Source organism: Cyprinus carpio, chromosome B18 (assembly GCF_018340385.1).
Source record: "Cyprinus carpio isolate SPL01 chromosome B18, ASM1834038v1, whole genome shotgun sequence".
Taxonomy (NCBI): domain Eukaryota; kingdom Metazoa; phylum Chordata; class Actinopteri; order Cypriniformes; family Cyprinidae; genus Cyprinus; species Cyprinus carpio.
The window spans coordinates 3,641,314-3,655,954 of NC_056614.1; the positions used below are offsets into that span (position 1 = coordinate 3,641,314).

General features: G+C 41.8%; 1 protein-coding gene across 8 annotated transcripts in view; it reads left to right on the top strand.

Moving 5' to 3' along the window:
- LOC109080914 (spectrin beta chain, non-erythrocytic 4-like) overlaps positions 1-12,761 on the top strand; it is a 68,308-nt gene extending 55,547 nt beyond the window's left edge. For 3 of the 8 annotated variants that reach the window (XM_042743495.1, XM_042743500.1, XM_042743499.1), the window contains 14 exons: positions 68-198; positions 376-580; positions 672-917; positions 1,899-2,033; positions 2,174-2,418; positions 3,193-3,379; positions 3,822-3,906; positions 4,008-4,204; positions 4,689-5,488; positions 6,367-6,427; positions 6,510-6,769; positions 7,589-7,759; positions 7,855-7,897; positions 10,007-12,761. In XM_042743495.1, coding sequence (XP_042599429.1) covers positions 68-198; positions 376-580; positions 672-917; positions 1,899-2,033; positions 2,174-2,418; positions 3,193-3,379; positions 3,822-3,906; positions 4,008-4,204; positions 4,689-5,488; positions 6,367-6,427; positions 6,510-6,769; positions 7,589-7,759; positions 7,855-7,897; positions 10,007-10,240 — 3,000 coding nt within the window. In that variant the 3' untranslated portion in view covers positions 10,241-12,761. Of the gene's footprint in view, positions 1-67; positions 199-375; positions 581-671; positions 918-1,898; positions 2,034-2,173; positions 2,419-3,192; positions 3,380-3,821; positions 3,907-4,007; positions 4,205-4,688; positions 5,489-6,366; positions 6,428-6,509; positions 7,415-7,588; positions 7,760-7,854; positions 7,898-10,006 lie in introns of those variants that run through there. The other 5 variants (XM_042743496.1, XM_042743497.1, XM_042743501.1 and 2 more) reach the window with 5 other exon arrangements.
- Positions 12,762-14,641: the final 1,880 nt, after the last annotated feature.

A 14,641-nucleotide genomic window follows, 5' to 3' on the forward strand; every position in this document is an offset into this window, starting at 1 on the left:
TGCTGCCATGTTATAGATGATGACATTGGAGCAGTGTGTATCTGAGCTGTGTCCTCTCTCACTTAAGGATGAAGCCAGTACTCTGCAGCTGCTGAAGAAACAGCTGGCACTAGAGCAGACCATAGAGGACTATGCTGAGACCATCGGAATGCTTTCTCAGCAGTGCAGACAGCTGCTGGAGCTCGGACATCCAGACTGGTAAGTGTGCAGCAGTACTCACTGATTCAATCAAACATACAAACACACAACAACCTTTTGCTTATTTAGTTTCACTTTTGTGCAATCGCAGATGCCATTCTTTGAACTCCAGTGATAACACAGATTTCTTTTCCTTTGAATGAAATCTAAGTATGTGTGTGTGTGCTTGTGCCTCAGTGAGCAGATCAGTAAGCATCAGTCTCAGATCGACAGGCTGTACGTGTCTCTGAAGGACCTGGCGCAGGAGAGGAAGTCTCGTCTGGAGCAGCAGTACTGGCTCTATCAGCTCAACAGGGAGGTGGATGAACTTGAGCAGTGGATAGCAGAGAGGGAGGTCATCGCCAGCTCCACTGAACTCGGACAGGACTTCGAGCATGTCACGGTCAGTTGCTTCAGCTATTTCAAATTTATCTGCCCCTAAACATGATCAGCTGTAGCTCTTGTAATTCTAACACTCAAATCCTGATCCTCAGATTCTGCAGGAGAAATATACAGAGTTTGCATCGGAGACTGGGAGCCTGGGGCAGGATAGGGTCACTGCTGTCAACCAGATGGTTGATGAGCTCATAGATTATGGGCATGCGGATGCAGCCACCATCGCTGAATGGAAGGATGGGGTGAACGAGGCCTGGGCGGATCTGCTGGAGCTGATGGAGACGCGAGGACAGATGCTCGCTGCTTCACACCAGTTACACAAGTTCTTCTCTGACTGCCAAGAGGTATGAAGAAGGAAATGCAGGACATCTGATTAATTAAGTCGTCTAAACTGAGTGCTTTGCCAAGGCCAACATTATTATGACTAGTACTTATACTTCACTATCACTGTTACTATTGCTCATGGGGTTTTCTTCAAATGATTGTTTATTAAATATTTTTATCGACATGCATCCATCCAAGCAACCATATTGCAATGCATTAAGCCAGCGTTTTTCAAAAAAAGTTGCCAGTTGCCACCCTGTTGAAAAATCCAGCATATGCTGGTTAGGTATGTTTTGAAGCATGGCTGCTTGGTCATGAGCTGGTTTAAGCTAGTCATGTGCTAGTCATGTGCTGGTCCTAAGCTGGTCCTGAGCAGGAGCTAGTTGCTTAGGACCAGCACATGACCGGCTAAGAACCAGCTTAAACCAGCTCATGACCAAGCAGCCATGCTTCAAAACATACCTAACCAGTATATGTTGTTTTTTTCAACAGGGCAGCCAATGGCAGCATTTTTTATTATCTTCACAAAATTTTCATGGCCTCCAGAATATTTTTTTGTCCTTATATAATTGTCCTTTTGCTGCAGGTGTTGAGGAGACTGAGTCTAAGCTCTGTTTGTGTGTTTACTGTGTGTACATGATAAGTGCTCATGCTGTATGAAAGCTTAGACTAACACCTAACCCTAAGGTTGTGGGTTCGAGTCTCGGGCCGGCAATACCATGACTGAGATGCCCTTGAACAAGGCACTGAACCCCCAACTGCACCCCGGGCACCGCAGCTGCATAAATGGCTGCTTACTGCTCCGGGTGTGTGTGTTCATGGTGTGTGTGTGTGTGTTCACTGCTGTGGGTTTGCACTTTGGATGGTTAAATGCAGAGCACAAATTCTGAGTATGGGTCACCATACTTGGCTGTAGGTCACGTCACTTTCACTTTCACTGACTACAGTGGTCTTGTGTGGCTGCAGGTGTGGAATAGCATGAGTCTGTGTGTGTGTTTCAGGTCTTAGCACAGATCGAGGATAAGCAGCGGAGGTTACCTGAGGTTCGTGCAGGTCAAGGAGGCACTTCAAACACCAGCACTCTGCAAAGACTTATGCAGACTTTTGAACATGATATTCAGCTACTTGTTACACAGGTGAACTGATGCAACACGTCCTTATGCAAGGAGTGCAAAATAAATATATGAAGTTTGTAGATAAATCTCTAAAATACTTGATGATAAAATACAGTTCATGACAGTGGCAGCATTTGTATGAAGAGAGTTGTTTTCCTCAGGTAAGACAGTTGCAGGAGAGTGCAGCCCAGCTCCGTACAGTTTATGCAGGGGAGAAAGCAGAAGCCATCGCCATGCAAGAACATGAAGTGATGCAGACATGGAAAGAGCTGCTCATTTCCTGTGAGGACTGCCGAATGCAAATCACCACAGCGACAGACAAGTTATGCTTCTTTGGGATGGTGCGTGATCAGTTGATGTGGATGGAAAGCATCATCTGTCAGATAGGAACTGGGGAGAAACCAAGGTAGGACACATGCTGGGACACTTGCTCTCTGCTTAAAGGAGCTCATTAAGGTGCTTTATCATTGTAATGCATGAAGGTTTGCATCAGGTCAGCTGAAGAGCAGCCACTGTGGCCGCTGGAGTGTAATATAGGTATCATACTGCGAGCACAAATAAGTGATATGATGGTAAGTGCATGAACCACAATAGTATTTATACATCACATTACGATTAAGCATACTAGTACCCATTAGGAGCACTGTATGGGAACAAAATAGATCTGTTAGAAAACTTACTGAGCTGCTGTGTTGTCCAGTACCCATATAGGCAACTACCTTCTTGAAAAACTAATTTATGTGAAATGAACAGAGGACATAACGTGGAAATTATTAAAAATAACGAAATATTCCAATAGTCAATATTGAATTCAATGGAGTTATTGTACATGCAAGTATGCAAGGTATTGGAGTAAAGGGTACATGCAAGGTATTTTGCCAAAATATGTTATCATAGTATAATATTGCTGGCATTGGGAGAACACCCAATTTTAAGATGCCTTAAAATGCTTAGGTCTAGGTTAGCAGCTTACTGGGTTTTGGAACAGAGCTGTAGTGCATATATATGTTTTGGCATATTTTGAAAGTCTTAACAAAGAACCGCTAATACTGCAAAAGCTCAGGAGCCATTATGGACACTCTTCATGGTGCCAAAATGGTCTTCTGTTGCTGTTTCTTTCTGTGGGCAGACTTGGCCCATGTATTCTTGCCCAAATAACTCTCTCTCCTCTCACTGTCAGCTCTTTCCTCAGAGCTTTAATGGGATATGGGGTCTCTGGTGCTTGCAGGGATGTGTCATCTGTGGAGGTCCTGATGAACTATCACCAGAGCCTCAAGAGTGAAGTGGAGGCCAGAAATAAGAGTGTCCTACAGTGTATCGAGATGGGCAAGACTTTACTGGCAGCCCGTAACCCTGCATCAGAAGAGGTGACACAAAACAGCAAGCACAACCTGTTCAGAAACTATTGGAAGTTTAAAATCATTGCAAGGCCAAAAAATAATCTATGCATGTTTAATTTCATGCATTGCTGCAATACAAAATGTTTCAAACTGCAATTACATATTGCATTCTCAACATTGCCAGAAGGGGTGCTATAGTGTGTATTAACATAAACATTTCTTCTACAATAAATATATTTTAAGTTGTTTTTAAGTAGCTACCCAAATAATAATAATTCTCCCTGAATACAGTGGTTTGTTACTGCCACAGCAATACAAGAAAACACAATAAGTATGCACGATGTAACTGCTTGCATTTCTGTCTCTGTTGGTGTACTTGTGTAAAGTATGTTTCTGGCCTAAGAGATGATGACTAAAAGATATTCCAAGCTGCCTTCTGCCTTTACCTGACTACGAAGTATTGTTTCAGATCAAAGAAAAGCTGGAGAAGGTTTTGGCAAAGCAGCAAGAGCTCACTGAGAAATGGGACAAACACTGGGAAGAGTTGCAGCACAGTGGGTGAAATAAGGCTAATGGAGAACAAACATTATGCATAAATTATGTAATGGGTGTCATGTGCTTCCCAGCATACCATTCTCTCTCTGTGCCTTCGCAGTGTTGGAGGTGCATCAGTTTGCTCAGGAAGCAGTGGTAGCGGAGGCCTGGCTCACTGCTCAGGAGCCCCTCCTAAGTAGTAATGAACTGGGCGGCAGCGTGGATGAGGTTGAACAGCTGATTCGCAGACATGAAGCCTTTCGCAGAGCTGCGGCCACATGGGAAGAACGCTTCAGCTCTTTACGTCGTCTTACCACAGTAAGAGAGACCAACCAACCAAACCCAAGGGTCGGGTAACCAGTCCTGCTCCTGGAGGGCCAGTGTCTTGCAGAGTTTAGTTCCAACCTGACCAAACACATTTGCCAGGAGGTTTTGAGTTATTCTGAAGATTTTGATTAGCTGGTTCAGGTTTTTTTTTATTAGGATTGGTGCTGAACTCTGCAGGATAGTGGCCATGGAGGAGCATGATTCAAACACCCCCGAGCAACATTAAAAACAGCAAAACAGGTCCATACTGATGTCACTGTTGTAACATTATACTTGCAACTTGTGCAATTTTTACTAGTTGGAAACTTTTCTTTAATTTTACCATAGTTTGAACTTGTCAGTAGACTACCTACTGAAATTCAAAAAATGTTATTGAAAGGTGAATTGTGTATAGCATAATGTATTTTTTTTAAATGTTACAGAATGGAATTGTGGGTGTATAAATAATAACACATTCTCTTGTTTAACGATTTAGGTAGAGAAGATAAAAGCAGAGCAGAGTAAGCTTCCTCCAACTCCTTTGCTGGGACGGAAGGTTTTCTTGGACCCTCAGGACTCTTCTCCTGCTCGCAGTAGCCCATCCTCCATCATAAGACAGACCATATACGAGCAGGGCGAGCCCCGGGTGGAGCGCATCACCCCTCAGCCCTCTCCCTCTTCCGTGGCCCGCAGACTGGGTTCTACTGTGGCCAACTACACTCCCATCATAAATGGAGCTGCTACTAGTCGCCTTCAGGAAGCCAGGAATGCTGGGATTGTTGGAGTGGCTGCAGGACTGGGCACTGCTATGGAGCACAAGGTCACGCAATTGCGAACGGAATTTAAGGCCCAAGTCCCACAGCAGAAGATCGAACATATCCATGAGGCAGTCCACCCCCTACTGGAGAGAGACAGGGAACGGGAGCGGTATCATGAGAACGTGATGGCAGAGGTGGTGCTCCAGGAGCCAGGCGGAGGAAGGGAACGCCTAAACAGCATGGTGGGAGGGAGCGGGAGCAGTCGCTCAGAGCTTCTGGTGGAGCAGCATCCCCCTCCAAGGGAGGCGCGATTGGAGAGACAACTATCAACTGAGCAGCTGATTCAGGCACGCAGGGACGAGCTGCCTCAGGAGGTGTGGAGAGAAAGAGCTGGGAGGGCAGAGAGGAGGTTGGAGAGACAGACATCTAGTGAACAGGAAGGTCATGAGGTGCGGCGTAAGGACAGACACCGACCAGAGAGACAGGACAGCAGCGAACAGGAGGCCAGGGAGCAGTCGGATAGACGCTCTGGTGGCGGGTGAGTGACTGGATTTGTGATCACAAACAAACCACATTACAAAAGACATTACAAAAGTTACAGCATTGCTGATATATACTGATATGTAGAGATTCTCTTGAAGGTGAACATCACCTTTAAGCTTCCACATGCTGGTCACTAAGTCAGTTTACAGCAAGCAGAGGTTCAAATAAATAAGGACAGATTTCTAAGAAAACTTCTTGACTGCAGTTCACATTCACTTTTCAAGATCCAGTCGATTCTTGATGGTTAAATTCTTCTCGTACATTGCCTGTTGACCTGTTTAACCTGTCACATGAAGGACGTAAAAGGATTGTAAATGCTTTCCCATATTAGGGGCTTTCGCACCGGTGGAACCTTTTCATAGTTTCTAGAACTATTAGCAGAAGTTCACGCTTTTTGCCTTGTTCGCACAGCAGGAACTAGGAACGGTTTTAGTTCTAGGAACTCCCCATTTGGGGGAACTAATTTGGCTGCAAGTTGTCATAGAAGATTTAGTCAGAAGTTCATGCACTTTCAGTAACATAAATAGGGCATTAACATTTCACCTCCGTTATCATGAAACCCATGACACACAATAAAAACAGCTCTGATCATGGCGTCCTCTATTCACCAGTTGTTGATGTTTGTTATTACTGCAAGTAAAGATATCGCTGTTGACTGCTTTAGAGTTCCTACTGCTGGAGCAACCAGAAAAATGGACCGAGGGGGAAATTGGTTCTCTAGAAACCACCATGCTGGCTAGTTCCTAGAACTGAGTTCCTAGAACTAGCAGTACGAAAGCCCCTATTGATTTCGAAGTAGCCCAGCAACATTTTTCTGTTCTGTTCAACCAAAATAGCATTTCCAGGTCTCAGATTTCCCCTTTATGTTGGCAGGGACAAAAGGTCGACGCTAGCTGAGATTGTGGAGCAGCTTCAGGAAAGAGAAGCAGCACAGGTGTGTGGACAATCTAATGTTTATTTATCTTGTTTAAAACTACATTTTTTCACATGTACATTACTGTTTAATTCCAACTCAGGCCCGAGGAGAGATTCCACGTCTACCCAATGGTTTTCCTGAGAAGTCGTCTAGACTGGACCGACCACGTGCTCGCGACAGACCCAAACCGAGAAGAAGACCACGACCCAAGGAGCCAACAGCTGGCGAAACACGGCGCTCAAGGTCTGCACCAGCCCAGGGCGGCCCACCAGTTCCCCAGCCGACTACCCACACGGCCCAGCGTGAAGGGTTCCTCTTCCGCAAAATAGACATTGAAGGCCAAAAGAAGAGTTCAAACAGGTGGGGCTTTGTGGTCTAAAAATTATGGGCACATGGCATGGAATTGGCATGGAAATGGCTAAACCAAATATGCCAATCAGTATGATTGGTTATTCAAAGCTATGCTAATGTTGTTATTAGCATTGTGTACTGATGCTTAGAGCACTAGCAAGGCAGCTCTTATTTTCTTGCACCAAGTTTCAAGTCAAACTGGGATATGCTTGAATGCTTTACAAGCCAAAATTTTTCCTGAAGTTGAAAACTGAGGAGCAGCTGTTTGGCTGTCATTTCTGATTACAAGTTTCATATCCAGCTATGGCAGAAAATAGCTAGCTGTTAGCACTGCTTGCCACTTGCATGGTAATACTAAAATCAGCCTGGATGGTGGATGATACTGTGTCAGAAGACCAACAGATGCTGGGTCTCTGAAGCCATGGCTAGCAAGGTATGAAGCCTTCACCCTTCACAGCTTTATACAGCCAGTTTAGAGAACTCAAAAGAATGGCTGTCTGTTCTTTTGTAGCATGATTTGCACATTATCTGCCTGTCCACTGAAGCCATTTTCATACTAGCATTTGCATTTATGTTGCAGTATATCTCATTAACCAAAATCTCTCTTTCTTGTGCTCTCTTTGCCGCCGACTGTTCTTCTCCCTCTCTACAAAGGTAAGCCATGGTCTGTCCGTCTCTTTCTGAAGGTCTAATGATTTTTGCAGCAGTTTGGTCTTGCTCAGTCTTAAAGGCTGGTCATCCCAGACTCAGTAGGTGAGTAGCTAGTTGCTGCATGGTGTCACCTGGGTTCTGATGGTCAAATCTTATGCTTTCTCTCCCACACTACAGCAGATCTTGGGTGAACTTGTACTGTGTGCTGAATAAAGGTGAGCTGGGTTTCTATAAGGATGCGAAGAACACCTCCACACCTTACAACAACGAGCCACTTATCAACCTGAGCCGTTGTGCCTGTGATATCAACATTGGTTACAAAAAGAAGAAGAATGTCTTCACCCTCAAGTACTTCATCAGCACTTTCGTTAGCTTTTCCAAAAAGATTGGTTACTTGTGTAATGTTCTCTTTACATAACATTAATTTTGCTTTATAATTTTAGAACTAAGGATGGGAGTGAGTTTCTGTTCCATGCTAAAGATGAGGTGAGTTGATTTTTTATCCTAGTTGGCTTTAAAAAAAAAAATTAAATTCTGCACTAATTTTGGGCCGACTTTAAAGATGCAATAGGTGATTTTATTCAGAAACATTTTTTTGTTATACTGGTTGAAAGTCTCTTCACATCCCGATAGCAATCATGAAGTTAAGTGGTATTTATATGTATTAATATATTCTGTGGAAGGCGTAGGACCAAGAAATGGTCAGCCAATCAAAACGCTTGTTCCGAGCATTTTGATTGACTTTCCTACCTGCCTGTCAACATACGTATTTACATACCTCTGCTCACCCTGTTCGCGCAGACAGGATATGTCCTCAGTGCGTTCAAGTACTCTATGCGGTCAGAGCGAGAATTACAGGCAAACAGCAACAACCTGATCTTCCTTCCTGGTATTGTAGTACTTTTACTGACTGTGCTATAAAGTTTTCTCACCGGTGAATGATACATGATGTATTGTAGTAATGTTGTCTCTGGTCGTCTGGTCTGTGTGCATATATACGTCCAGGAGGTGTGGTTTTGGATGCCGATTTGCAGGGAGGGTGGGACGTACGCCTTCAGTGCTATCAGGCTAAAGTTAGCATTTTCCAAGATCTCCTACTGCACCCTTAATTCAGTCGGCAATACATTTTTATCCAGGCCTAGATGAAATCTTCAGACATTTTCAGAAAAGCTGACTAACATAGCATACTGTAGAAGCTGATTTATTGCTGTTTTAAAGAGTTAGTCCATCCAAAAATGAAAATTAGCCCATGTTTTACTCACCCTCAAAGCATCCTAGGTGTATGTGACTTTCTTCTGTCAGATGGATCCAATCGGAGTTATATTAAAAAACTTTCCTTGCTCTCCCAAGCGTTAGAATGGGAATAGGTGGGTGTTTTTGTTCAACAGTCCAAATGTAGTCAAATAAAGCGCATCCATCCAAAATTTTCACCTCACCTGGCTCCGGGGGGTGAATAAAGGCCTCCTATGGTGTATCAATGTGTTTTTGTAAGATAATATTTAAAATGTTATAAATAATTTTTTCTCACTACTGCTGAGTGTCATATGTGCAAGCATGACGTAGGAAGTATGTGTCGGAGAGACAGCAAAACAAAAAGCCAGTAATGAATTAGAAGCACAAAATGAGGATTTATAAAGAAGTATGTTTGAGGATTTTGATATAAGCCAAGAAGAGACTGGTTTTCCTTTAGTAAAGTAACGAAACTTTGCTTCCTTTGCTCCTGTAAACAAAATCACGAGACTAGCGTATCTCACATGCGCGATGGCACATACGTCCTACTTCATCCCCAGAATGGCTTCCACATATGACAGTCAGCGGAAGTGAGATAAAAATGTTTATAACATTATAAATATGGATATTTGTCTTGTCGATTCGCTACAGGAGGCCTTTATTCAGCCCCCAGAGTCATGTGCAGCACGTTTTATTAGGGATGCGTGTGCTTTATTTGACTACGTTTGGACTGTTGAACAAAAACACCCACCTACTACCATTCTAATGCTTGAAATAGCAAGATTTTTTTTTTTATATAACTCCGATTGGATTTGTCTGAAAGAAGAAAGTCATATACACCTAGGATTCTTTGAGGAATGATTTTTTTTTTTTTGTAATTGCGATTTTTTTTTTTTTATATAAAACTCTTTAAGTAGGGGGCAGCTGTGGCCTAATGGTTAGAGAGTTGGACTTGTAACCCGAAGGTCGCGGGTTCGAGTCTCGGTGCTGGCAGGAGTTATAGGTGGGAGGGAGTGAATGAACAGCGCTTTCTTCCATCCTCAATACCCATGGCTGAAGTGCCCTTGAGCAAGGCACTGAACCCCCAGTTGCTCCCCGGGCACTGGATATAGCTGCCCACTGCTCCAGGCCCGGGCACTGGATATATTCACTTCTCACTGCTGTGTGTGTGCACTGGGATGGGTTAAATGCAGAGCACCAATTCTGAGTATGGGTTACCATACTTGGCAAATGTCACGACTTTCACTTTCACTAGCTCAAACTAGCCTGACCAAGCCAGTCCAGTCCCAGTAGGGACTACACACTTCTTGACAGAAAAAAACGTAAACTTTTGCATGAAGTCTTTAGTCTCTCTTTGCTCTGCAGGATGATCTGAAAAGCTGGGTCGCAAGTATAAACACCGGTATAAGTGAGCATGAAGAGATTGCCAAACGGGGGCAGACCAATCCAACTACCTCATCTACTGACGAGGGAACGCGCAGGGATGGCAGCAGGGCAGGTGGTTCGGAAAGAGGTGAAAAGTCAGACCGAGCCGACGGGGGATCTGTGCGCTCAGACAAGGGTGAAAAGCCTGAGAAAAAGACAGGCAAGAAGAAATGAGGCACACGATAGTAGTGAGACAGGAGCCAGGACTTCTGAAATCCAGGAAAGTGCTCTGACGGAATCAGGAAACGAAGGCGTCACTGTGAACTCCCTTTTTGTCTTGCTGTCCAGTTAAGTGTGGAATCAGGCAACATGGAGGAGCACGGAGCTCATGTGCCAGTGAGCGCCCTCTAGTGGCTGCTGAGGACCATGACAATTCAGAAGCTCCACATGGGCCAAAGAGCTGATAGCAAGCGAGAAAGATGTTATAGCAAAGTAGCTCATGAAGATTATTTTCTAATCCGTCTGTGAAAAAGATGACCCATATGTATGTGTACCCATCTCTCTCTTTGTATATTATACTTCTCAACATCAGTTCTATACAATCTCGTGCTGAAGAGAATGGAAATATGCCAAAATCTTTCTCAAGGTTGGTCTTTTTTTCTGAAGAGCATGTTTTGTCTGTTTATTTTGTAAGTTGTTTTGCTCTTTTATACTGTTAACTTGTTGATTTGTATTCATTGGCTCTTCCACACGATTTTGATTCTCATCTTGCCACTTTGTAGACCACATGTTTGAACGCCGTATGACATATCAGAGCATGCCTACAAGGTTTAACTTTCAACTGAAGAAATAAATGGTCTGTTTCAAATAAAGGGAAGCAGCTCACCTGCTGTGAGTGTGTATTCTCAGATTTGATGACTAGGGTTTGTTGGTTTCGTTAATCTCATATTATGCATTAAATGTCGAGTGTGAGTTCATTTGCTCTTTTAATGACATATTACCAAATCAGTTTATGTGTGTATGTGTCTATGCATGTACACATCGTATTCGTCATCAAGCCATTCTGAATGGGAGATCGGGTTTACATCATTTTATTTATACTCAGAAGTCTTCCAAGCACAGAACTGATTGTTTTGTAAAACTCCACAAGTTTTTTTCCTTTTGTCACTTTCTCCCAGCATTATTTCCAAGCATTGCACTGAGGGCAGAATGGAGGCAGGTGTTTGATTTAATTGGTGATGTTTGTAAGATGGCAGCTGAATGCCATGTAGATGTTATGTGATTGTCTCTCCTGATTGGCAGAAACTGGGACAAATATGTCTTAGAATTGTGTAGTTCCGCAGGTGATAGTATAGAAAGCCCATAGCTAGCAAAAATGCAAGGTATATTGCAAGAAAAGCGGTATATGCTTTAGACAGCTCTGCAAATGTTGACACAAATCCAATTTGGTTCTTTTGAGATCCATACATATACATGCACACAAATGAGCGATTTTTCATGCAACATACAGGGTTGAAATTAAATGTCAAAGTGTGTGTGTTAAACGAAAACTCAATGGTTTCAGGTATTATATTTGTGCCTCATTGTCCTAAAGTCTGTCATCTGTAGTCCTTAACACATTGTCTTTAAATCTAAAAGAAAAAAAAAGCTAAATATTGTTAGAAGCAATGGTCCTCGCTCTGTAAAGAGAAATGTAAACCAATCATTGAGAGGGAGGAGATGATGTTCATGTACCATTTTTTCAATCAACAAGTTAGTCGTTTTCTCTTTGCAAGCTCATGTTTGTTCCTTTATCTGAACAGAGCATCATGCAAATGCTTCTGTAATGTCCCTGCTATTAAATATACAATTGTCAGCTCTCATTTCTCTCTCTATACAATCTTAAAGCATTGTATACAGTATACTGTATATCGAAAGAGCTTTCTGTGTCCGGGTCTGAATTTCTCTTCCTTTGACGCCCTTGGTTTTGTCTCCAAGTCTACTTTTTGGTACAAAAAAATCCTATTTTTATGCAACAGAATAACTTATACAGGCAGAGGGTATGCAGTAAAAGTCTCCAATGTGGTGGTGAATGGAAATAATGTATACACTTGCAAGTAGAAAATTTATGCAACTTTTCCTTTGCACTAAAATACTGCCGCATTGCACAGTGCTATTGTGAGCGGAGGAGGATTGGTGCTTGAGGGTCTGGGACAAGTTGCTGTTTTGTGATTAGCTCAGCTAGCAGTATTATAAAACAATGTGTTCATTCAGCTGCATCTTTTAAGAAATCATGAATGCCACCGGCTTACACTCTCATTTATACAGCTGCATACACACATTTAATACCTGCTGCTTCCGTCACATGCAAGTTGGTGGACATGAAACTGTTGAGACCTACAAGTTGTTGTGTGTAACCAAAAGCATTTGGAAACATTTATAAAATGTTATTAAATCCAATTATGGATCTGATCCATTGAATCAACAGAAAGCACAACCCCAACAGTAAATACATATTGTTTTATGGTTTAATAGCCTTGTCTACTTCAGCTACTACTCTAATGTTTTTCAAGTTTCTTGTGATGTCTATGTTCTTTAAAGTTGTTTAATTACTTTTATATATACAGTATCACACGTTAAGCAGGTTTTATGGCAGATGAACCCTCATATCAGTATCTTCATATCTTCTTTAAATGTTTGGGTAAGACTGAAACTCTCTCCTCATGTCACGTCTATAGTGTCAGACCCTTAAGCACCATGGTTTTAGTTCAGCAGCTCGATGACCTGTACAAATTGTAATTGCTTCTGTACAAACAAAAATGCTCTTTTTTTTTTTTTTTTTTTTTTTTCTGCTGTGAAATAAGAACATTTTGTGGGTTTTAATATCAGTTTTGAATATCCGTGGGGTTATTTCTCCAAAGCTCATAGGAAAGAAATGGAAAGGAAACTGGGCAATTCAGGTTGCATGAATAACATTGTCCTTGTAATGGTACTGCTGTGCATGATGAAACCACTCTCATTCTCACTCACAGCCACTGTTCAAGGGTGACACTGATACACATGGAATCAGTGAATGAATGAATGAATGCTGTATAATTCAGATCCTGACTGACTCTGTACAGTTAACTCCTTGATAAATACAGCTTGTGATATGTCAAATGTCTCCTTTTTCATTTGTTCTGTAATTAGCACCTTCATGTCCTTGTAAAGGCATAACTACAAGTAGGCTACTGTGTAAATTATCTTTGTTAGACCATGTATAACTGTAAATTTGGCATACATGAAGAGTTTTGTGTTACAGCCTGTTGATTTTTTTCTTCACATATTAGCTTTGATAAAGGAACATGGCTAATGCACTCTGCAACAACATTGACTGATGTGGCTTATCCAGTGCGCGGCCTCGTTTGTGTGATTTTTTTCATAAAGATTGACATTTCAAAGACTGTCAAACTTCAAACTCAAAGTACATCATGATAACACAAAGTAGTGCTGTCAAACGATTTTTGCTTACATAATATATGTATGTGTGTGTGTGTGTGTGCATATATATATATATATATATATATATATATATATATATATATATATATATATATATATATATATATATAAATACAAGCATATAAAAACATATTTAAGAAAAATATGTTGTTTATATATTAAATATATTTATATATAATATAAAATATAATAATATAAATATATAAATGTACAGGTGCTTCTCAATAAATTAGAATGTCGTGGAAAAGTTCATTTATTTCAGTAATTCAACTCAAATTATTTAACTTGTGTTTTACATAAATTCAATGCACACAGACTGAAGTAATTTAAGTTTTTGGTTCTTTTAATTGTGATGATTTTGGCTCACATTTAACAAAAACCCACCAAATTAGAATACTTTATAAGACCAATAAATAAAAAAAAAACATTTTTAGTGAATTGTTGGCCTTCTGAAAAGTATGTTCATTTACTGTACATGTACTCAATACTTGGTAGGGGCTCCTTTTGCTTTGATTACTGTCTCAATTCGGCGTGGCATGGAGGTGATCAGTGTATGGCACTGCTGAGGTGGTATGGAAGCTCAGGTTTCTTTGACAGTGCCTGCAGCTCATCTGCATTTTTTGGTCTCTTGTTTCTCATTTTCCTCTTGATAATACCCCATAGACTCTCTCTGGGGTTCAGGTCTGGTGAGTTTGCTGGCCAGTCAAGCACACCAACACCATGGTCATTTAACCAACCTTTGGTGCTTTTGGCAGTGTGGGCAGGTGCCAAATCCTGCTGGAAAATTAAATCAGCATTTTCAAAAAGCTGTTCAGCAGAAGGAAGCATGAAGTTCTCCACGAATCATGGTAAACTGGTGCAGTGAATTTGGTTTTCAAGAAACCCAATGTACCAACACCAGCAGATGACATTGCACCCCGAATCATCACAGACTGTGGAAACTTAACACTGGACTTCAAGCAACTTGGGCTGTGAGCTTCTCTACCCTTCCTCCAGACTCTAGGACCTTGGTTTCCAAATAAAATACAAAACTTGCTCTCATCTGAAAATATGACTTTGGACCACTGGGCAACAGTCCAGTTCTTCTTCTTAGCCCAGGTAAGACGCCTCTGACGTTGTCTGTGGTTCAGGAGTGGTTTAACAAGAGGAATACGA